The sequence below is a fragment of the Anabrus simplex genome, chromosome 6 (assembly GCF_040414725.1).
Source record: "Anabrus simplex isolate iqAnaSimp1 chromosome 6, ASM4041472v1, whole genome shotgun sequence".
Lineage (NCBI taxonomy): Eukaryota > Metazoa > Arthropoda > Insecta > Orthoptera > Tettigoniidae > Anabrus > Anabrus simplex.
The window spans coordinates 168,592,203-168,618,630 of record NC_090270.1 but is presented as its reverse complement, the minus strand read 5'-3'; the positions used below and the strand labels follow the sequence as shown (position 1 = coordinate 168,618,630).

Sequence of the window (26,428 nt, the reverse complement as noted above, 5' to 3'; positions counted from 1 at the left end):
TCTACAGCGGAGAAGTTGTACTTCAGTACGGTGGAGATAGCGGAAGGGGCAGCCTTGTACTTGGGGATTAATATGAGTACAACCTGCTGCCTTGCACGTTGGATAGGGGACTATCAAAGGCTAAGGGAGAAGACCCCGACAGAAACATCCTCATTAGTGTTAGGCTTAGAAGGCCAGCAAAGAGACATGGGAATTGCTTTCAAAACTGAAAAGAGCCATGGATAACATAATAAAATCCCAAATGCAAGAGCCATGCCAAGAGAAAAAACACTATGAGACAAAATAAGACACAAATTGGGACTTTAAATATCATGACCCTGAAGGCTAAGTGTGAAGAGCATATTGATCTCATGGAAAGAGGGAAGATAGAGGTTCTAAGGTTGAGTGAAACAAAGTGGAAAGGAAAAGGTGTCTCTTCGCAAAGGTTACACTCTCTACTGGCATGCCAATACAAATGAAGCACATAATGGTGTAGCATTTCTCTTAAGTAAACACGCAGATGCAGTTTCAGACATATAACATGTCAGTGAGAGTGTTGTGGTGCCCTTATCGAACTGCATGCCACATGCCTACATCTATAGTCAACACAACAGAGTGCAGCACTGGATAATGACATCACGCCAGTTTTCAGTATAAATTGTAAAATGAAGGGGCTTGGTCTGTGGAAGGCAGAATAGGAGGCACCACTTCAACATCTTAACATCTGTCACTAGAGAAGGCAGGTAATTAGTATGTAACATCATTGCACAATCTGGTAGAACAGAGGAAACTGTGGATTCAGAGACTTGACCTAAGAAATGCAGATAACTCCCAACTCAAAGAACTTAACACAAGGAACTTAAGAGAAATGCTAAGAAAAAAAAAATAGCAAATGATGTGCATTAATAAGTCACGGTAAGGGAGGCATCCTCTATCAGGAATACACATTGGCTAACCAATGGATCGACACCCTAAATGGACTCTCCAGATCAGAGTGGAAAGACGCGCTGAAAATGCAATAGTATGTGGTTCCTGTACAGGCCTTCTCTGGAGAAGAGGTTTTTTCAGTATAAATTGGCATGCAGGATGAACTGTGAACATTTGCCATGTGCTGACCTGTCTACACCATACTCCAGCCATGTAAGGTATCCCCTATTTGAAAAAGTGGTCTGGACAAGTGGACTGATACAGGTCATGAAGTTTCACCTCTGCACCCCTCTCCAAAGGAGCCATTCCTTTTCTCTCTCTCACAGTAGTCTTCTTTGCTTTCAGCATTCTCATGAGATATTCTATGTCCCATTATACATTGTACAGAAGGTCTTAATTCCTTACTCTTGATTTCATGTGCTTTAAGATAGGGCTTCCCTTAATATTTGTGTTCTGGCAACAAGAATATTATTGTGACTTAGAGTACACTCAGAAACTGACAACCGTCATTTCCCCTAATAAGCATATTTTTTTGCATAATGTACATAGTTAATTTTTATGGTCACCAGCGAGAACAACCTTTAGTTTCAGTGCAATTTAAAGTGAATAAATACTTGTAAACTGGTGAATCAATAAAAATAAATTTGTGTTTGTACAAGTGTTTGCTTTTGTACACAATACAAAATTGGCGATGAGGTTAAGTTACGAAAGGGCCACATACTGCCAGTTTTTACAAAATTGGCGACGAGGTTAAGTCATGAACTTGGCAATGAAAAACAAGTTACGAACGCCCATTTTTATAACGAAATTAGCAACAAGGATAAGTACGAGAGTGGCAAAGTGTCAAAATGAAAAATTAGTGACGAGGACAATAATGAAAGGGTTCCACTGTGCCTCACATCAGGTAAACGTACAAAATTCAGATTATCAAATGGTAGATAGTGATCAACTGTCAATACGGACCAGAATGAAATTCATAACTTACGACAAAATTCAGGTGATAGATGGCTACTTAACTTTGATTACTACTTACGGTTATAAGACTCTTAATATAACCTGCCATATCGCCTCATTCAAATTACACTAGTGTACCATTCTGCGGTTATCATGCCTAATGCAACCCCCTTCAAGTCCATACTCCAGATGATGCAACAGCAACAACAGCAACTACAGCAATTGCTGCAACAGCAGACAACTTTTGTTGAAGCATTACAGGTAATTTCTGTCCAGCAGACAAACTTTTCTGTTCCTACATTTGCCCCTTTTAATCTCGCTAAAGAAGGTTGGGCTACATGTTATGCTAGGCTACAGCAACATTCATATGCCATGGTATTACTCATGAAGTTTGTCAGCGAGCTCTTTTTCTCAACTTGGTAGGCAATGAAACTTGTGATCTATTACAGAAATTGAGTCCTGAACAGAATATCTTTGAAGTTCCTTTCACTCAGTTAATTGTTCATCTCAGTGAACAAATTACGAAAGACCCTCATATTGTGGCATCCCAATATAAATTTTTTCAATGCCGTATGAAGTCTGCCTAGACGCATACTGACTGCATAGATAAACTACGCGGTCTTGCTAAGACATGCAAAATTGTATGTAACAGGGAAGGCTGTGGTACATCTTACTCAGATTCTCTCTTTTGAGACATGGTCATATTACATATGTGAGAGAAGAAAATTCACTTTGAATCAATCAAACACAGTAATCCTACATTAGAAGAGGTACATTGCCTGGCTGCCGTTTACGAAGTCACAGCGCGTACGACAGCAGAAATAACCAGCTCCGGGGAGGTTGCTACCCGTGACACACAGGGACATAGCCAGCTGTGCACTAAGCACAGAGTGAATGCCACTCTAGCTCGCAAGATCACTCAACGTGATAAAATCATCGCAGCAAGTGAAGAACTCCAGGCAACAAACAGCAAATAAGTTACAGTCTTGCCATGGATGTTTCAAACACCATGACCAGCGCAAGTGTCCTTTCTTCGAGGCTACGTGTTTGAAGTGCAATAAAGTAGGACACGTACAGACAGTTTGTAAGAGCGTATCCCTGACTGTATGTCAACAGAAGAGAACCCCCACCAAGCAATCTATGACATTAATCAAGATAATGTTGTTCTTCAATCCCAGAACTCTACCAAGCTCCTCATTCCTCTTCATTTCAGACAATGCTCAGTGAATTTTCAGCTTGACACTGGATCACCTGTTTCGCTAGTTAGCCTCTCAACCTATCATGCTCTTGGGTCTCCACCCTTTAAGCCTGCTGATATCCACCCAGTGACTTTTAATAAACAAAAGATCATTATCAACGGCAAAATAGATATGCAAGCTAGCTACAAGAATATTCTCCAAACAGTTGAACTGTTAATAGTAAACAGCTACAATACTACTAATATAACAGGCATGAATTTGTTCAAATTTTCAGTTTTCAGGTGCATGATGGCATAAATGTTATTTCTGAACTAAGTCCCACTGCCAATGTTACTCTGCTAATGGCTCAATTTCCTGAAGTCTTTGAACCTGTCTTAGGCACTGCTCAAGATTATAAGGCTCACATACAATTGAAACCCAGCGCCACACCCCAATTTTTCAAAGCCTGTCCCGTTCTGCTCACCCTGTGTGAACAAGTCAACAGGGAATTATGCAGATAGTAAACCAAAGGCATTGTCATTCCCATGAACACCAGCAAATGAGCCACTCCTCTAGTAATAGCTAAGAAGCCAGATGGAAATATTCGTCTGTGGAGTTTTTGTTCAACTATCAATAGTCAGCTTGAAACAGACATCTTCCCTATTCCCCGTCCAGTGGACCTGTTCCAGTGATTGGCAGGACAGTATTTCTAGAGGATAGATCTAAAAGGTGCTTATCTATTTGATATGTTAGGCACCGGGCGAGTTGGCCGTGCGCGTAGAGGCGCGCGGCTGTGAGCTTGCATCCGGGAGATAGTAGGTTCGAATCCCACTATCGGCAGCCCTGAAAATGGTTTTCTGTGGTTTCCCATTTTCACACCAGGCAAATGCTGGGGCTGTACATTAATTAAGGCCACGGCCGCTTCCTTCCAACTCCTAGGCCTTTCCTATCCCATCGTCGCCATAAGACCTATCTGTGTCGGTGCGACGTAAAGCCCCTAGCAAGAAGAAGATATGTTAGGCCATCTTCATATTGAGAAAACATTAGACCATCTAGAATTACCATCCAAACTAAAGCAAATGATAGTTCAGTTGCAAACAGGTAACTCGAATGTTATAGAAGCAAATGGGGAACAATCTGCATTGATCCAACTTAGAAGAGGAGATATGCAAGGTGCACCACTTTCACCAGCTCTACACAACTTAGCTACAGACTTCATATTGGATGAACTTTCGGAGGACTCGGTCTCCTCTGAATATGGTATTAGCTTGTTCCAGGACTTCAGAAGATAACTCGCATAGGGTTTGCAGATGACACCATTATAATAGCCAAGAACATGCCACCATACTAACTGGCATGGCCAACAAGGCATTTAGAGAAATTGGTCTTCAGCTAATTCCATCAAAATCAGTGGCTATAAGTATTGTAAAGGGAAGACTTTCTTACTGCCCTTTGGTAATTGAAGAGAGCATTTTTATTATTTGACACCTTAAACCAAGCAAAAATATTCAATATTTGGGAGTCAGCTTTCACCACAAAATTATCTTCAATCAGGAAAAAGTTATAAATGACCTAAAATGCAATCTCAACAATTTAGCAAAGAGTCCTTTGTTAAAAGCAGAGCAAAAGTTCTTGGTTGTAAATCATTTCATATGGCTCACTCTTACATACCCTCTGCAGAATGCTAATACTATTAAAATTCCACAGTCCTTCTTAATTCATGTCGACAAGATAGTGAGAAGCACAATCAAACAAATTCTTCAGTTACCTGCAGACACGCTAAACAGCTCTCTATACACTGCAAGTAAAATGAAGGGGCTTGGTCTGTGGAAGGCAGAATAGGAGGCACCACTTCAACATCTTAACATCTGTCACTAGAGAAGGCAGGTAATTAGTATGTAACATCATTGCACAATCTGGTAGAAGAGAGGAAACTGTGGATTCAGAGACTTGATCTAAGAAATACAGATAACACCCAACTCAAGGAACTTAATACAAGGAACTTAAGAGAAATGCTAAGAAAAAAAAATAGCAAATGATGTGCATTAATAAGTCAAGGTAAGGGAGGCATCCTCTATCAGGAATACACACTGGCTAACCAATGGATCGACACCCTAAATGACTCTCCAGATCAGAGTGGAAAGACGCGCTGAAAATGCAATAGTATGTGGTTCCTGTACAGGCCCTCTCTGGACATAGCCGGAATGGAGTCCACTACACAAACTGCAGTGAGCCTGAAATCCTAGCTCATGTTTTTGGTTCATGTCCATGGGGGGACTTGCTTAGGAATGTTAGGCAGAGCAGAAAAAGATCTAGAATTGCAGCAGCATTCTCCCAGAAAGGTTACAAGGTACATGAAGAGGTGCCACGTGTTGCTGACGGTGGAAGCAACTGGAGAATAGACAACTGACTGAAAAAGACTTTGCATATATTCTGGATCCTACCATTAGATGTGAGGTCAACTCAAGTCAACCAGCAGAGGTAGATGCGGAGAAGCGAGCCATCTATGAGCCAACCATCAGCTACTTCAAAGAGTCATACAACATCTCCTGCATATGGGTCGTAGGACTTTTCATCGGAGCAAGAGGCATCATATTAAAATTTTTAGTTGAGTTTTTCAGAAGTGTTGGCATTCCCAAGAATTTGTACTGTGATTTAACCATCTAGGCTATTAAAAGCTCCACCCAAATTGTAAGAAGTCATCTCTATACTGCATACGAGAAGGATTAACTCCAGAAAACTCTTCGTGGTTACACAGACATTCAATATTCAAATGTTATGGTATACTTTGTCAGATTTAGGCAGCCTATCATTGTAGGAAGTACAAATAGATATTTAAAAAATCAATGTCTCCTCTTCAGCTGCTATTTTCTAGAGATACCTGCACCAAATCATGGTTTCGATTATTGGTTGCACCAATTATATGGATGATATTGTCATCACAGACAAAGACAACCTGGAACATTTGCAGAATCTCCAACACTTATTAAGCAAGTTAAAGGAGAATGGCTTGCACACTAACCTAGACTAGTGTAGCTTCTTTCAACCACAAGTACAATACTTAGGCCATGTTATTGTATAGTGTAACTTGTTTTCTTGGAATTGTTACCTCTTTCATGCTTTAGTAACAAAATTATATTGGGCCAGAAATTGGACATATTATTATCCATTCCAGCACTTTCAAGGTAGCGAGCAGAGTGAAAAGAAGCAGTGCTAGAGTTGCCAGAGGTTATCCGTAGTAAGTGTGTGCACGCACGCACGCACGCACGCACGCACGCACGCACGCACGCACGCACGCACGCACTCTCTCTCTCTCTCTGCACGTTCCCCCCAAAAAATATTTTTCACACATTACACAACACACTGTGTTTTTTCTGTCCTTTTTGTTTCCACAGTCTTTGCATCTTCCGAGGAGTGTAGTGTAGTGTAGTCTACTTTTCCTTTCCTCAGTTTTTCCAGAAAGCCACTGAATACAACTACAGAGATTTGTTGGGAGAGTCTGTATTTTACTTCTCAATGCCAAATGTTCTTTTGTGAGATCCAAGGACAGCATTTTCAAGAAATTTTGACGGAATGTAGGCTCAGAGTTGAGACTCTTTTGCTTAATAGATGACTTGAGCATCGATAGCAGCAATGTTCAGAATGCCAAAAAATATTGTTAGTTGCCATCGAGATAATGTCCAAGAGATGGTGTAAGTGCCACATATTTCAACAACCATATTCTACAAACCCTTTAGTATCATTGTACAATGTCATCATTACTGGCTTCTTCTTGGCGCCAGACTCTTTATCAATGGCTGCATCACGATGCATACTCATAGGAGAACCTATAACAACAACATCAACTCTTTCACAGTCACCACTCTCTTGTTCACTTCCCGAATCGAGATCACACACACACACACACACACAAAAGGGAGGAGAGGAAGCAAATGGAAAACAATGGAAGAGAGAGTAGGCACACTTTCCTGGACAACCAACAATATCAAGAAGTATATTTTTTCGTTTGAATGATAACAAGTTAATAGAACAAGCCTGTCTGACTCGTTGGCTGAATGGTCAGTGTACTGGCCTTCGGTTCAGAGGGTCCCGGGTTCAATTCCCGGCCGGGTCGGGGATTTTAACCTTCATTGGTTAATTCCAATAGCCCGGGGCTGGGTGTTTGTGCTGTCCCCAACATAACTACAACTCACACACCACACATAACACTATCCTCCACCACAAAAAAAGCCACACGAAATTATTTATTAGAACAAGCCTACAATGGAAATTTAAAAGAAAATCTTTATAAGATCTCTTCATTTTATAGCATGAATTGTAATAATGTTATTGAAAAAGGTGATCTAGAAAAGACATGACTAGAATTTGGGACGAGTCAAGTTCGTAGAATTGTCCCCATTAAGTCACCAACACAACATTACCACTTCAAGAAAAACACTTATTGAAAGATCTTGAACTTTTATACAATAAAGGCCACAATAAAAATGACCACCAGGGTGTTTCTAGAACTTTCTTGAATAACAAACATGAAAGAAAGAGAACTATTGAGGTCTGGCAAAAAGTAAAAGATGGGATGGGAAGGGAAGAAAAGGGAAAAAGTCCGACTGCTTAGTTAGAAAAATTTTCTTACACCAATACGAGGTGCATTAAGTTCCCTTAGACACTCGTAACTAACATCAAAGTTCTTGTCCACATGTTGAGTTCATAAACCACAAGTACATAGTAACTTGTAAAGCAGCAGAGAGGACTGTAAATTCTTGTACAGAAAGAGAAAATTTACTAGGCCATTCCAAGGCTGTATGGTTATTAATGCGAATGGTGCCTGAAGGGCAAAACAGGAATGAAAATTTTCAGTACTGTATGTATTTCAGATGAAAGTTAATTTTTGCTCACCCAGTCCACATGTTGACAATTTTAGATTCCAGTTAGACGGAAATATCGAAGTGCGTGCGGACCAGCCACACGAGGTGAGGGCTCCCTCCACACAATTACACAGTCGATGCCAGACTGGTGAGCCAGGGTCATGCTTAGTCTATTTATAGGAGAATAGAAGGGCAGACAAGGAACATCGAAGGTTCCGTGACATAGTGGATGATGTAGTGTGGAAAGAATTGGAAGCCAGCGAGTGCACAGTATGCGATGAACTCATACAGCGGACGGAGTAGATGAAGACAGGCGAGCAACAAGATGGCATATATAATGAAATATACGTAACAGCAAGCACCAGATGACATTGGCAGATGGAGCAGATGAACAGGTAAAAAAGTTGATGCTAGTATTATGTTGGGAGTACGTTACAATTGATAAGCATGGCATTTGCCCAAGTGATCGCTACACTCGACATGCCAGTCACTCAAGATTTCAGGCAGTTACAATCATTTATTGGGAAAGCCAACTACTATTGTAAATTTATTCCTGCTTTGCTTCGGTAGTCACTCCTCTGAATGCACTATGCAGAAAAGGAGTTAAATTCTTGTGGTCTCCTCAGTGTCATCATGCCTGACAGGCAATTAGAACTGCTTTAGTGAAAGCCATCAAACATTCACATTTCCAGCCTGGAAAACTTGTTACATTAGCAATGAATGAATCAGACTATGGCCTAGGAGCAGTATTATCAAAAAAGGATGACAACAGTCTTGAGCAACCAATCACTTTTGTTTCTAAAACTCTCAATTCTAATCAGTGTAACTATTCGCGGATAGAAAAAAGCAGCATTAGTCATCATCTATGGTGTCAGACATTTTAATGACTATCTCTATCCCTATGGTAATCATTCCTTAATCATCACCAACCACAAGCCATTGATCCACTTATTTAATCCTGGTGAATAAGTACCAGACCAGACTCTCCGCAAACTACAGTGATGGTCTCTTTTAATTCACCTAATCAGTACTTTATTTATGTATTGTAATGACATTTAACAAAAATATAGATAACATAAGACCAAGGGAAGCACGGCGCAAGACTAACGATCTATCCATAATTTTACACAAATTCTATTAAGTTTTATGGTAAAATTATAACTTTTTAACATGGACTGCAAGCAATCAAATGTAGATCCACAAAGTTCCACATCATCAAATACCAGACAACAACCTTGACTTCAACATAAGTGTTAACATTACTTCAAGAAACTTACACCATTATACTATCAGTAGACAAACACGGCTGATCACATGATATAATGGAAATTCTAAGTTCCCATGGAGGGAATTAGATTCTTTTCCACCAATAGAGCATATCAAAAATCAGATCAAAAATTAGATGGATGGCTTTTCCAGCATTTGCTCTATTAACCAGCGTTTCGTCTTAGGTCTGACACTAGACTCTTCAGAGTGGGATGTGTCAGACCCTACCCACTGACACTGGGGTGTATGCAGGTGAACGTCCGTCCGTCGTCCATGAGGTCATTTCATTCCTCCCGAAGGGGAGGCGGGCCATCAGCTGAACAAAGCAGCTCTTCGGCCATGAGAAAGAAGAAAATGTAACTGTAAGACATAATAAGAGAGTATGTATCGTACATACGTAAAGGACCGGGTTATAGCTGTGGCGCAGGGGGGCCGCGAACCGCAAAGGGGCCCACAGGGCAGACCCACACCACACACACCGGGGCGGACCCCAACTGGGTACGTATTTATTGAGGGAGGAGGTGGTATATCTCGGGCGCGCAATAGCAGAACATGAAAGTGTTACAGAAAAGAGACAAATGTTCACAAGTATTGTGGAGGAAGAGAGAGGGGGTTCGAAAAGGAGGCATAAGGAGAAGGACAGGGGTAGTATTGAAGAAGGAGGTAGTACAGATTAGTCGTGAGATTCGTAACGGAAGTGGCCAGGAGACGAAGAAGTTCTAAGATGGAGAGTGGCGGAAGGCGGAATGGAGACTGGGGAATTGGGGGAGGGATGGGTGTTGGCGGGGGGATGGGTGGCGGCGGGGGGACGGTTGGAGAGGGAGAAGGAGGACCAGGATATTCTTCAAGAACTGCAACAGGAGGGACTCCCTGTCCGCCGGGTATTTCGCATCCTCAACACCGATGGCCCGACGTTTATGGTACGCCTTCGCCTCGCCTCCCCTGCTGATGTCGACCGCCTTCTCACCACCGGCGTCCGTTTTCGGGGACGTCTCCATCGGGTGGAGCGTTCTCGCTCCCCCCCGCGGCTTGCTGGATTTACTCGTTCCACGTCTCCTCCTTCTCCCTCTCCAACCGTCCCCCCGCCGCCACCCATCCCCCCGCCAACACCCATCCCTCCCCCAATTCCCCAGTCTCCATTCCGCCTTCCGCCACTCTCCATCTTAGAACTTCTTCGTCTCCTGGCCACTTCCGTTACGAATCTCACGACTAATCTGTACTACCTCCTTCTTCAATACTACCCCTGTCCTTCTCCTTATGCCTCCTTTTCGAACCCCCTCTCTCTTCCTCCACAATACTTGTGAACATTTGTCTCTTTTCTGTAACACTTTCATGTTCTGCTATTGCGCGCCCGAGATATACCACCTCCTCCCTCAATAAATACGTACCCAGTTGGGGTCCGCCCCGGTGTGTGTGGTGTGGGTCTGCCCTGTGGGCCCCTTTGCGGTTCGCGGCCCCCCCTGCGCCACAGCTATAACCCGGTCCTTTACGTATGTACGATACATACTCTCTTATTATGTCTTACAGTTACATTTTTTTCTTTCTCATGGCCGAAGAGCTGCTTTGTTCAGCTGATGGCCCGCCTCCCCTTCGGGAGGAATGAAATGACCTCATGGACGACGGACGACGTTCACCTGCATACACCCCAGCGTCAGTGGGTAGGGTCTGACACATCCCACTCTGAAGAGTCTAGTGTCAGACCTAAGGCGAAACGCTGGTTAATAGAGCAAACGCCGGAAAAGCCATCCATCTAATTTTTGATTTGACACATGATATAACTTAGTACATAAGTACAAAACGCTGTATGAACTCATTTATGCCTCAAAATGTTTTATTTAATCTAGCTATAAGTTTGAATATGGAACAGTGAACGTTTATAATTTAAGAACATTGTATTTTAAACATATATCATCCATGTACATAATAGTAATGTTAAATTTTAATTCTCATATCATTTAACCTAGACGGATGCTTAAGCTAGGATGAAGAATATTGCAAATTGACAATGTTTTTACCTATACTATGTGATGTTCTTATTGTATTAGTGATGTTTTAATTACATGTTATGTTAGTCAGCTGAGGATGACCTTCACAAGGTCGAAACCGTTACTGTAAAATAACAATACATAAATAAAGTATTGATTAGGTGGAAGCTTCAAAACTTCATATCTGTGAATATAAAAAATCAATATGGACATGAAACTTATAGATTTTGAGGTCTCTTTTAATGTCTGATTCTTCTTATCAGATAAAATACAGGAGCACTTCACAGCTTTATAATGCTGATGCCCTGTCACGCCTACGTGCAGATCCTGACACAACCTTCGACACTGAAGAAAGAGAGTGCTTACACCTAGATATTAGAGGACACCATCTCTTGTTTTCTATCAATGCCTGCCAAATTGCCTAAGCTACAGATAGGGACAATTCACTCTGTCAGATACGAGCCTATGTACAGAATGGATGGGCAACCGCTCCCAACCTATCATCTGAGGCAGCATCTTTTCATAAGTTCCAAGATCGCCTTACTGCCCATGAAAGACTCTTATTGTTAGAAACAGGCACTCATTTCAGAGTCATGATCCCAGCCAGACTTCACAAAAAAGTGCTGAGCTTACTCCATGAAGGTCATTGGGGTAGTGTCTGAACGAAGCAACTAGCCCACCAACACTGCTATTGGCCTGGCATTGATGCTCAAATTGCAAACACGATCAGACAATTTGAAACTTGTCAAACCCACTAGAATTCACCACTTACACATTTCTCCCCCTGGCTGCCAGCAGATAGCCCATGGGAACAGTACACATTGACTATGCAGGACCATTCCTAAATTCAATGTGGTTGACTGTAATCAACGCTATGTCTCATTTTCCTTTCGTAGTTGAAATGAGCTCTTCCACTATGGAAGCAACCATTCATGCATTACAGTAGATATTTACAACTGAAGGTTTACCTCAAACTATTATCTCCAGTAATGGACCTCAGTTCATAGCAGCCAAATTCCAGGACTTTTGCGTAACGAATGGCATTCAACATATCTTGGCACCTCCATTCCACCTGCAATCCAACTGAGAAGCTGAGCGCTTTGTCCAGACTTCCAAGAAGTCCATGAAGAAAGCTGTCCACTCTGGATCTCCACAAAGACTGGCTCTATTACACCATCTGGGAAACTACAGGACCATCCCTGGATCTAACGGTCTCAGCCAGCGCCGAAGCTGCATGGATGAACTCACTGAACTCTGCTTTGCCTTTTGTAACCTGTCAAATGGAAGACATTCAGCACCAACCGCAAGTTCCAACCTGGTGACAAGGTCTATGCCAAAACTTTCCACCAGCATCTAGCTTGGGTACCTGGTGTCATCAAATGTCCTTTGGGAAACTGACTGTGCGAGGTCCAGACAACCGGCAGGATCATGTGTCGACACTAATATCAGCTCTACAGACGCTATTCTACAGCCCCGGAGGTGGAATTACCCCCTCCACACCAACAATCTATCTCAGAAAGAGCATTAGACCAGCTCATTAACATTAATATGGGTTCTTTCCCAGGTGAACCTGCACTACTGCAACAGCACTGCACATGGCCAGCTTCCTAGTCCAACAGTACCATCGCCGTTGATGTTTTATGCCATACCGGCGTAATTAGGAGGGTAGGGTGTTGTGGTGACCTTGTCAAACTGCACGCCACGCGCCTACATCTACAGTTAACCCGGCAGAGTGCAGCACTGGATAATGACGTCACACCAATTTTCAGTATAAATTGGCATGCAGGATGAGCTGTGAACATCTGCCATATGCCGACCGTACTTCAGCCATGTAGGGTATCCCCTATCTGAAAATGTCGTCTGGACAGGTGGACTGACACAGGCCGTGGGGTTTCACCTCTGCACCCCTCTGAAGGAGACATTCCCTTTCTCCCTCTCACAGTAGTCTTCTTTGCTTTTAGCATTCTCATGGCATATTCCATGTCAGAGGTACTGAACAGACTATTTTACAAATTCTTGGCAGCCATACACATGTACGTTCATCTCACAACTAGAAATTCACTGTAAATGGAGCTCACATACCAGAAATAATGCATGATTACCAATAATACAATTAAAACAGAGCAAAACATACCTCAGGATTACTGCTTATTCTATTAAAATTAAACCCTCTCTCAAAATGATTCTTCATCTGATCCTGAGGTACAATAACAGTAATTTACCGGTATATAATGTTAATGAAATTTTCTTTAGATATATTAATGCAAAAGTTAAGAATTTCATCTACAAAAAAATCATAACTGAAAGTTGTTAAAGTAAAGTTTCAATAAAAGTATGGATGAAATGCAAACTGGCCTGAAAAAATACAGGCACAAAACCTTGGATGGAAATCCCTGGACAAAGTATGATAGATGAAGTCAGTTTGAATGAAATGTCCCGTTGGATTTAAAAGAAGTCTGTACAATGTGTCCGCTAACCAGACTGTTACTTTTTACAATTGGCTTTACATTGCATCAACACAGAAAGGTCTTATGGCGACGATGGGATAGGAAAGGGCTAGGATTGGGAATGAAGCAGCCATGGCCTTAGTTAATTTACAGCCCCAGCATTTGCCTGGTATGAAAATGACAAACACGGAAAATCATCTTCAAGGCTGCCTACAGTGGGGTTCGACCCGACTATCTCCTGAATGTAAGACTGTTACTTAAAATTACAAATATTAACCCAGCAGCACGCGCACTCTCTGTTGAGACAAAAGGATGTGCGATGGATGAATATTACCCACAAGCTAATATCCACCTTAATTCTAAATTGTAATTATTGGAATTCATGTAAATAATGATAAATTTATGTACTAAATCAACTGTTATAATTTTCGAGTAATAATAGCAATATGCAAATTGTGATAAGTATGGATAATTTAATATTCATATTCTCAGTAAGCTTACAGGTTCACTGGCTTCATTCAGGTTTTTATATTAGATCGTTTATATTAGACACACATTTTTTGTATCAAAAGAGTCACATACGAAAATCACTCGTTGGGTGTAGAGGTAAGAGCAGAGGCTAAGCACTGTAGAGGATGTTGAAAGATCAGACTTGATCACAGTACACTCCTGTCCATTACTTCCTTTTACACACACACACACACACACACACACACACACACACACACACACACACACACACACACACACACACACACACACACACACACACACACACACACACACACACACACACACACACACACACACACACACACACACACACACACACACACACACACACACACACACACACACACACACACACACACACACACACACACACACACACACACACACACACACACACACACACACACACACACACACACACACACACACACACACACACACACACACACACACACACACACACACACACACACACACACACACACACACACACACACACACACACACACACACACACACACACACACACACACACACACACACACACACACACACACACACACACACACACACACACACACACACACACACACACACACACACACACACACACACACACACACACACACACACACACACACACACACACACACACACACACACACACACACACACACACACACACACACACACACACACACACACACACACACACACACACACACACACACACACACACACACACACACACACACACACACACACACACACACACACACACACACACACACACACACACACACACACACACACACACACACACACACACACACACACACACACACACACACACACACACACACACACACACACACACACACACACACACACACACACACACACACACACACACACACACACACACACACACACACACACACACACACACACACACACACACACACACACACACACACACACACACACACACACACACACACACACACACACACACACACACACACACACACACACACACACACACACACACACACACACACACACACACACACACACACACACACACACACACACACACACACACACACACACACACACACACACACACACACACACACACACACACACACACACACACACACACACACACACACACACTCTCTCTCTCTCTCTCTCTCTCTCTCTCTCTCTCTCTCTCTCTCTCTCTCTCTCTCTCTCTCTCTCTCTCTCTCTCTCTCTCTCTCTCTCTGCACGTTCCCTCCAAAAAATATTTTTCACACATTACACAACACACTGTGTTTTTTCTGTCCTTTTTGTTTCCACAGTCTTTGCATCTTCCGAGGAGTGTAGTGTAGTGTAGTCTAGTCTACTTTTTCTTTCCTCAGTTTTTCCAGAAAGCCACTGAATACAACTACAGAGATTTGTTGGGAGAGTCTGTATTTTACTTCTCAATGCCAAATGTTCTTTTGTGAGATCCAAGGACAGCATTTTCAAGAAATTTTGACGGAATGTAGGCTCAGAGTTGAGACTCTTTTGCTTAATAGATGACTTGAGCATTGATAGCAGCAATGTTCAGAATGCCAAAAAATATTGTTAGTTGCCATCGAGATAATGTCCAAGAGATGGTGTAAGTGCCACATATTTCAACAACCATATTCTACAAACCCTTTAGTATCATTGTACAATGTCATCATTACTGGCTTCTTCTTGGCGCCAGACTCTTTATCAATGGCTGCATCACGATGCATACTCATAGGAGAACCTATAACAACAACATCAACTCTTTCACAGTCACCACTCTCTTGTTCACTTCCCGAATCGAGATCACTTTCTTTGACACTGTCAATTTCTGAGTCGTCACTAGCCTTGATGTCGCTGTTTACCTTGGGAACATCTAAGATGTCTGTAATTTCATTCTGCATCAGAGAGCAATATATCTTCAATTTCTGCAATTCACTTAAATTCTGCACAATCTTGCCAAAAAATGCACACATACTATAAAGTAGTCCAGCCCTGTGGTGTAGGGGGCGACGCGTCTGCCTGTCACCTAGCAGCCCCGGGTTCGATTCTTGGCCGGGTCAGGGGTTTTAAATTGTAAATGATTAATGTCCCTGGCCTGGGGACTGGGTGTTTGTGTCATCCTTAACGTTCCTTTCTTCACATTCAACAGTGAACACTTCTGCCATTACCAAATACACGCAGGTTCACAACATGTGGTGCAAAGTAGGGGCAAAAGATCTTCTTAGATCGACGCCCCGAATGAATGGCATTTTAAATAACAAACTAACAATACTATAAAGTATACTTATCTAATAATAATCACTGCTCTCTCCATCCATAAAATCAAAGCAGTTGACAATAAACAACAATGGCATTTTGAAACATATGAGTGTGCGCACGGGGGAAGTTTACCTAGTCGATGTTTCACGTTCACTATGACCAGAACAAAGCTGCACAGCTGATTGAAGGTCATGTCTAGAGCCTGGATTTCCATGCAGATGCATGTTTTTAAATAAGCTGGTTACAATTCTCAAACTTTGCAAATATTCGTTTTATGGCTTAACAATTCCAAATAACCGTACTTTTTCTGTGCATGTTTGCATGTTTTGGCCTTTTTAGTACAAAATTCATGCATAATGCATATTTTGAAGATTTTGGATTTAATAGCAAATATTTTGATGTTTAATATTGCATAATATGACTTTTCTTGTGACTTTGGCGCATATATAATGCTAACTTGCATGATAGTGTCTTTTATGAATGTTGGTTTCCAGAATTTGGGGCCTTTTTTCCATGTTATTCAGAATGTCTATTACTGAGAAACGGAGAGAATGTATTCCTGGCATCCTATATGACAACCAAAATTAGTACATAATCCAATTAACCAAACACTTTCTCATCTGTTGCTTGAGTAAACATTCACGTAAGCTGGAAGACCCCACGTCGATCTGTGTAATTCCGCTGCCTACGCTATAATAGAAGGCCTGGACAAGCAGACACATTTCTGGGCAAACAAAGTAGTTCAGGCAATGGCCGCTTGGATCGCGTTTATGTTCTGTTGTTCTAATGTTCTGTCTATATCCTTATATTGAAGATTCATACAATAACGCGAAATAATACATTTTATTATCATTATGCTCAGTGTGAATCAGATATAAAACAACTTATAACACACTACACTTCATATATTTCTTTCATTTAGCACTCGATTATCACACAAGAATAAAGGATAGGGAAATAGGCCTAAATAGAAGTACACACAAGATTTTTCCCTATTTCTATAATTTCAACACCTTTCTGCTCGGAGGCTTGCTCTTGAATTTGTTTTATAAATCACAGTCTTTAGTCTCTTTCTCTGCATTAGTATCAAGAACAGGCCTGAAAAATTTTGTAAGTATAACGTATGTGATGTGTGCTTGATCAAAGTCGCGGCACTGAAACGTCTCTTTAAACTTTGGAGCGGTGAGGAATTTCAGCTTTCGGACAAGGTTACATTTTCCGAGATATCCTAACGCCCGCATTGTAAATATTAATACATTTTTAAGAAGAAGACGAATTTGCGCCGGCACTTTGTTGGGGAGCAGAATTCCCCTCACTGTGTTTACACTGTAATCTGATTCGACAAAGTGCAAGCTACATATTCTGGAGTTATCATTAGGAGCCCAAAGAGATCCTTTTCTGCTGCCCTGTCGAGAAATAGCAAGCCTCCATTTTGTCCCCACGCTGGCAAACTAGTGAAAGTGACAAACTAGGGAATCTGTACTTCTGAAGTTTTGGTGTAGATTTTGTTGGTTAAATATAGTCTACCCTCTGACAAAGTCTCACATCTGCAACTCGTTCCTTATGCCTAACATATGAAAGCATTCATTAAATATAAAAATTGATTTGACATGAGTAATAACAACTTCTTTTAGCTCCTCTAACCTTTTGACAATTTGCAGATTCAATAGTTTGCCAGAGTAGGGACGATTTGTCCCCTAAACTCGGATCTTTAGGAAAAAGATAAAAATTTATATTTGTGTATACTTCTTCGCTGTGTCAGATGTGCAGTTAGGCATGCAACAATAAACCACCTTAACCCACAGAATGGAAAGAGAAACTTGATGGCAATTGGACCCAGGGGTTCTGAAATTTGGATCGTGGGTTGACGACCACGGGGCACTTAGCTGAGTCCTGACATTTCTTTCACTTACTTGCGCCAGGCTCCTCACTTTCATCTATCCTGTCTGACCTTCTTTGGTCAACTCTGGTTCTTTGCCGACCCCGACGCTATTAGGTTTCCGAGGGCTAGGGAGTCTTTCATTTTCATGCCCTTTGTGGCCCTTGTCTTCCTCTGGCCGATACTTTTATTTTTTGAAGTGTCTGGTCCCTTCCAGTTTCTCTCTCTGATAGTGTTTTATAGAGGAAGGTTGCCTAGTTGTACTTCCTCTTAAAACAATAATCACCACCACCACCTTCACGGTAATTTGGAAGCACATAACTAAAGAAATGTTAAGTGCATCTCAGCAACCATCCATATATTGTAAATCGTGAGACCAAATAAATTTAAAAAATGACAAAACTCTTCATATTTCATGTTAGATAAGGCCTTTCCTTATAAAACGAAGTTTAATATGTTATTTCTTCTCATAAAACATGTTGCAGTAGCACGTAATCATAGAATTCACACCAAACAACAGAACATAAACGCGAACCTAGCGGTGGAAAAGGGAAAAACTATTACCCCGCTTTTTATGCAAGAAATTGGCTCTCTGTCCAGGCCTTCTAGTATCTAGTAGGCTTTGGTAATTCTTGGGATTTAATTGTCCCAGTTATACATTGTTATAAATCGAACCATACATTGTGCATTACTCGTTGATGGCTCATTCTTTCGTATGTGTTAGACGAACAAAATAAAACTTGTATCGCATTTCTGTGACGCCGCGTTACTGAGCTAGCAGCACTGAACCCTCTTCCGTTGTTATCCTGGATTTTCCTACCGGGAACTCTCACTCGTCACTTTGTTATCGCAGCAGGCAATCCATGCCAGTTATTGAGGAGATTCAAATGTGTCTGATATCATCGCACGGAGAAGTATAGCCATGGCAGCTAGATATAAGTTGAAAAAAGTGATCCGTTCAAATCCTGATTTTGATAGTGCATGAATGCATGCATATTTTGAGATCTGATAGTGCGTGGAAATCTGGGCTTTACTGATAACTATCGCTTATATAGTGCTGTTTCTCATTGTATAGTAATGAAGATCATCATATATAAAACGTATTGTAGTAAAAATGCGAAAGACGTACAATTTGACCTCACTTTGTCCCAGACGTCTTCAATTAACTATGCACTGTCACTTCTTGTGATGTAGAACTTCTGTGCTTAAGGATGTGCTGACAGATAAACGGACGACCTTAAATCAAAAGGAAGTGAATTTTGATTGTGCATATTTCCAGTTTATCGTGCATGTTTTGCTATATGATAGTGCATGAATGCATGCATATTTTGAGATTTGATAGTGCATGGAAATCCGGGCTCTAGTCATGACACTTAGAAGAGTTCACTAGAAAGGTACTGGGAGGTGAGGTCTGAAGAGCACTTTAGAAATAACTAGAACATACATTTCAGATACACCTGAGTAATTTTTATCCATACGCACATCCTTATGGGTTAATATTGTAAAAAGAGACTGGCTTGACTTTATTAATGAAATTAAGAACCATGTGGCACTCCTGCATCTGGTTGGGCAGCAACTATTGGCAAGCCAAGGCCCTGATGAGCTGTTGCACCATACGTTTGGTTTTAAATTGTTTCCCAAGAATATTACATTTTATTTCAAATGGAATGTTTCAGGTGTTAGACATCTGCCAAAAGTTTGCTATGGAAATTAAGTAGGTATTGTTACATGATAGCCCCGTCATGGCCCCTTTTGGTATTCCCTGGAAGGGACTAGTGAGTCAGATGGCTGGGGAGCTCCCAGCCAGCCTGGAGAGCGTGTCTGGCCTTTCCATGTATTGTTCTCTTTGTTCCATTTCCCCCTGCATTTTTGTGAGGTGCAACAAGAATGTTCCATCTGTAGCCATATGGTTAATATTCTGGTACTCATCACCTGAGCCATCAGTGGCGTATGCTGGTATCAAGATGTGGGCTACCACTAGATTTAGGCTACCCCTTTTCGATAGCTGGTTTAGGGAACATCAAGCCTTAAGCATTTTGAGCTGCATCCAACAGCCAACGGAGCTGCCCGCTGTGTTGTCAAGGCTGCTTCACAAGCTACTGCCCTGGCCTCTGCTACCGTCAATACTCAACACCTGATCAATCGAGTTGGTAGCCTAAGGTTTAGCAAATTGAAGTCCAGCTTTGAGGCTAAATGGATAGAATGCTTGCCTTTGGTCCGACGGCCCCGGTTCAATTTTCAGAATCAACCCCCTCATACTGTTAATTCCCCTGGCTTGGGAACTGGGTATTTATGACGTCTTCACCATTCATTTTATCCTTATTAGGTCACCACCAAGCCTATGTACCGTTATTATTATTATTATTATTATTATTATTATTATTATTATTATTATTATTATTATTATTATTATTATTATTATTATTATTATTATTATTATCATAATCGTTAAATAACAATGTTGAATTTTACAGCGGTCGTACCCATCGTTCAATGGTTAATTATCTTCCTCCGAAGATCAGTGGTGGTGTCCGACCCATGAGCACGGGTTTGATTCCAACCAACAAAAGAGAACACTAAACCTGAAATATTGCGTTTCATTTTAGCAGATCTACCAATAAAAAGAAAACCATATTACTGCTATAACAGCAGCCCTGCAGTGTCTTCTTACAAGGATGTAGAAGTAAACGGGAGTGAAATACCACCACTCCATTATCTATATATTTAAGACAGAAGGATGAGGTGAGGAAGTATATACGATGAGTAACGCATGGTGATAGTTAGCAGTGGCGATCTGACGGACTGAAGCCTAGCACAGCTATCCTCCGCCGGTCCCCGCGCCTGTAGGCAGACAGCAGCAAGCCGCGTGAGGCGAGTCGATGGGAAGGGACGAGAGTCTGGGCTGCAATATCAGTCTCCGAAGCCTTGTTCTCAGAAATACGTGCGACATGTTTTCTAATTGCTTTCAAGGTTTGCAAATGGAACAATGTGTCAGATGCTTACAATATAATGTGCTTTAGATTTCCATCGCTCGCATTTGAGGTTTGGGCTTCACTGATAGCCTTGGTAGCCCTCAGTATACGCCACTGTGAGCCATAATAGATAGGCAAGCTTCAAACGGTCAGTCAGAGTTGGACTTGGTGTGTTGGGGTTTGGTGGCTTGGGTGAGGGCAAAAGCAGTGTTGACTGTTGCTAGTGTCCAACCAGAGTCTGAATGAGGGTTTTTTGTTGCGTCAGAGTGTGAGTGGCTGGACTGAAGATGACTGTTGGCTGCCATCACTGTCTCACCGGATTTCGGCTTGCCAGGTGCAGGTCTTTTGAATTGATGCCTGTAGGCGACCTGTGTGTTGTGATGAAAATGAAATGGTGATGAAGGTGAGACATACAGCCAGCCCTTGTGCCAGCGGAATTAACCAATTATGGTTAAAATACCCAAACACGCTGGAAATTGAACCCCGGGCCCCTGTGACCAAAGGCCAGTACACTAACCATTTAGCCATGGAGTCGGACAGTATAACAGGTAAAAATAACTAAAGATAACAGCTTCTTTTTTGAAAAAACTAAAGTTCTGATCAAGTGCAGCCAGTATCCAGTATTCGGGAGATAGTAGATTCGAACCCCACTGTTGACAGCCCTGAAAATGGTTTTCCGTGGTTTCCCATTTTCACACCAGGCAAATGCTGGGGCTATACGTTAATTAAGGCCACGGCCGCTTCCTTCCCACTCCTAGCCCTTTCCTGTTCCATCGTCGCCATAAGACCTATCTATGTCGGTGCGATGTAAAGCAACTAGCAAAAAAAAAAAAAAAAAATTATAACTGTTATGATCTCCTCTAAATGCTATATATCTCCTACCTTTGCATGCTGCTTTTTCTCCGACCATGCTGCTGCTGCTTCACTCACTCTACTGCTCTGCTCACCTGCTGTCTGCTACTCCGTTCAACACGTGACTGTGACGTCATCTTCGTCTCCACGCATCGGCCTTCTCCTCCTGCCATGTGTGCTTGTGCTAACCTCTATGGACACGTGATTATGACGTTCTTATTTCTGGAACATGCTGGCTTTCAACTTCTCTATTCTTCTCGATGCTTCTATATCACTACATATTCTTGGGCTCCACCTCTTTCAATGGAGTCTGACTTCGTATCGGAGTGGTGGAGCACTGAACACCTCTGCTACGTTTACATGGTCATTTCCATCTGGACTATAATTCTTCGGATTATTTGGTGAGCAAGACCTATCATAATGTTATTTTGACATTAGATTCTTCTTTGGGCCATCTGCTCTGCTTGAACTTTGCTTTTGCCTGCTTATTCCGGCATTAAACGTAAATGTGCAAGACTTTATTCCTACTTAAATTTTTCAAACACAAACTGTACTTCATATATCTCATATCTCATCATATCTCATACTATCTGCTTTCTAGCACCAATGCTACTTTCTGCAGTAGTAAAACATCTTGTATGGTAACAACACCCGGCGAAGAGAATCCTTTCCCCAGTTCAATCCCTACTTCCATTTCCCTTCCTTTCATTGGACTTTTATCACTCTTTATCATACAACTAATGTTTATTCATACAATTCTTGATGTATTTCTGATATTCTATATTATAAATGTGGCATATTTTCCTTGTCTTCGGAGGTTTCCTTCATATATTTTATTGTCATAGCAAACCCTTGTCTAGTATTTACTATCTTGTTGAGAAATGTTTAATTATTCATTTATTCATTGTTAAATATACAGGGTGAAACAAAATTTGCGCACTCGGGCGTCGCAGCGTGACTCTTCACATGCCAGCAATAAAAAAATGTCTCTCACAAAAGTTCGTCCTGCGAGTATATCCGGGAGAAAAAGGGCGTTGAAGAGTGGCAATCTGGCAGCACTGTAACCACATGTAGGTTAACTATCTCTTTCAGCACATATTAGCCATGCTGTGCAGTTGGTACAGTAGATAGAGTTTTGGGTTAGCATGCAGGAGGTCGAGCGGTTGATCCTGGGTTGAGGCGTATATTTTTTTATTTCGTAAATGTGGTCCAGGTGGTATGGTATCTGGTGTCTTAATCGTCAACAGCAATTGCAGCGGGTCCTCTAGAAACCATTCGCACTTACATACTACGATCCTAGAAATGGACGAACATTCGTTTTCATTGGTCAGCTTTGAAAGATACCCTTTCCACGTCTTGGGCGTGAATTTATTTGTACCACTTCATCTACTAGATGCGTTACGTGTTCAGTGTTACTAAATTTTGTAAATGTAGGATACATGTGGCGTAAGAAACGGTGTCTTACTGTATTACAATATGTAATGTCCGATGGAAATTAGCAAATAAAAAAGCGCCTCAACCCAGGATCGAACCCTCGACCTCCTACATGATAACCCAAAACTCTATCCACTGCACCAACGGTACATCACGACTAATACGTGCTGACAGAGGTAGTTACCCTACATGTGGTTACAGTGTTGCCAGATTGCCACTCTTCAACGTATTTTTTCTGCTGGATATACTCGCAGGACAATCTTTTGTGAGAGACACTTTTTTATTGCTGGCATGTGAGGAGTTGTGCTGCAACGCCTGAGTGCGTGAATTTCGCTTCACCCTGTATATTGTATTTACATTGTTAACTTTTCGTTTTCTGTTGTCCCTGTATTTTTCTCTTGACTAGTTCCTTCTCATTGCGTGTTTTTGACATTATTATTATTATTATTATTATTATTATTATTATTATTATTATTAATTGTGCTTCTTCTTCTTCTTCTTCCAGCACTTGTATGCTTAATCTATCTATCTACTATTATTATAACTATATTATCTCATCACCGTACGTACATGCTACGATACGGTAACAGCATGGTAGCAGAGCGTGGTTTTGATCCACGACCTGTGAGTTATGGGCCCAGCATGCTTCCATTGTGCATAGATTATTGAGGTACACCAGCTACCATATAGGCTAGCCCGAACGGTCAGTCAGAGTCAGTAAGCTTACATATAAGTTATATTTTTATAATTTAGGTTCATAATTTAAGAGATGATCTTCTGTTTTACCATGGTCATTCAGACTTTCTAACAAAATACATTGATTTATATCATCAAATGAACCTGTTCGTAAGACTAAGTTATAAAATTAAATATGCTGCTCGCAGAGCTCATATACAGTTTAATATTTTCTGAATATAAACTCACCAGTTATCTCAATAATTTCTATATGTCCTTTTTCTTGAGGTTCAACATGGGCTTGTCGACCATAGGAATCTTCATTTTCTTCATCATCATCATCGTCATCATCATCATCGCTGTCATCATCCATAGCTGATAAACTGTGAAAGAAAATAGGTTTATGAATGAAGCAAGCTTGTAGTTGTTGATATCACAGTCATAGCCATGGGGTCTCTGGTTTCTGTTTGTGGAATCCAAACTACTGGAGCAAGATATTTCAATTTTAAAATATCATGTGCATTGGCCAGGATTCAAGCTATAACTGTCTTGGTGGGTCACTTATCTGTCCCAACCCCTGGTTTATGAGACTTATGCAAATGAAATATCAGTAATTTCATTATGAGTACACATATGTGAATCTTTCAGATATTTTTAAAGAGCTCAAATTATACAGAATGTTCCAGAATTTGCACCATCAATATACACAGATATGATGGTATAGAGTAGTAAAGAGGAAATACAGGAGCTGCTGAATGAATGGGTAGAAGCAATAGAACTCAGTCACTTCAGGAATATTATACATCTCTTTATGGGAGGATTAATAGGAAGACAACGAACTGCAGAATTTTCCAGCTGCCACAATGAAATGTAGATCATGTTCAACCAGTACTGTTTCTTCATCATTCAGGACTACCATAGTAGGCAACTTCTCTTCCTGGGCACTAATATACAGTATTGCACCTCATCCTGGATTAAGTCAGCTGTTTCTTTCTGAAACTCTACTTTAATAGGCTTGCAGTAACAAGATAATGAAGTTCTAGGATTTTGCCAAATTGTATCCTGGTTTCTGGTGTTTGGGTGGCTAAACAAAAGCTGAAGGGGCACAACTGAAATACAAAACAGAGACTCATCACTTAATGATTGACCCTGTGAAAATCTCTGTCTATAGCAACTTTAGTCTGAACTGCCATCACAGCCTCAATTTGTTACAAGTTTATACTGATATTTACATTCTTGATCTGCCAGCTTCAACATATTTCCTTGTATTTGGCAAATTTGATGTACTGTATAGTCAAGAATCGCTTGTAATCTGACCTCTGCAGATGAATCAGTTTCTTCAAGAAGTGATCTAATTTACATTATATTAGACCGTTCACTCACTTCTGCAAACAGTTTATGTGGATGTCCTTGAGTGCTAGTACTGGCAGGCTCATCCTGACATTATTGTGATGCACGTCCTTCTGCAAGGCTCACTTTCTGGTCCAACTAACTTTTGTTGTACTTCAGGAATTTGTCCCTGTTTTTCTATTATGATCAAACTTTAGCACACAAAATACTGACCAATTTCCTTATTGACTTGGATATATCCTTGAAACAATCCTCAAGGCCTAAATGTTCAATTACAACATTCGCAATATCATCGTTCTGCTTATATTCCCTGCTGTTCCTTCACAGCTCAGAAACTGACTTCCAGGTTACAGAGTAAATGTCTTCTGAAAAAAATTAATTACTCTCATGGTCACGCCTGGTCGCAGCAAAAAGTCATAGCTTTCTATACATTAAAGTATAGTTAACTCCTCCAAAAACTTTCATTACAGAAATCAAAGGCAATGTACTTTGAAAGTAAGCTCGAATTTGTATAATTGGATAGCACTTGGACACCCTGTACCTGACTTTTAAGCACACATTCCAGACAATAATATAGTAATTTTCAGCAAATACTACATACTATATAAAATCTTATGTAATCACACTGCACATTAAAGAAATATTTAGTTCTGATGTCTTTACCTAGCCCTCACATTAAGAAAAACTGTGTGCTCGCCTAGCCAGAATATTGTCCCCTAATGGAGAAGAGCCACTTTAGGCCTTCAGTGAGATAAGATAACCAGACAGTGTGTGACCTTTCAACACTTAATTACTGTACCCAGGAGTCTTATAAACATGACTCACAGAAAATGTGCCCCAAACACAGGGATGGA

General features: G+C 41.2%; 1 protein-coding gene across 1 annotated transcript in view; it reads right to left on the bottom strand.

Annotated features, from left to right (window-relative positions):
* LOC136875921 (uncharacterized) overlaps positions 1–26,428 on the bottom strand; it is a 163,537-nt gene that overhangs the window by 119,421 nt on the left and 17,688 nt on the right. Inside the window, exon 2 of the mRNA XM_068228255.1 lies at positions 24,474–24,607. Within this exon, the coding sequence (XP_068084356.1) occupies positions 24,474–24,607 (134 nt within the window). The remainder of the gene's footprint in view (positions 1–24,473; positions 24,608–26,428) is intronic.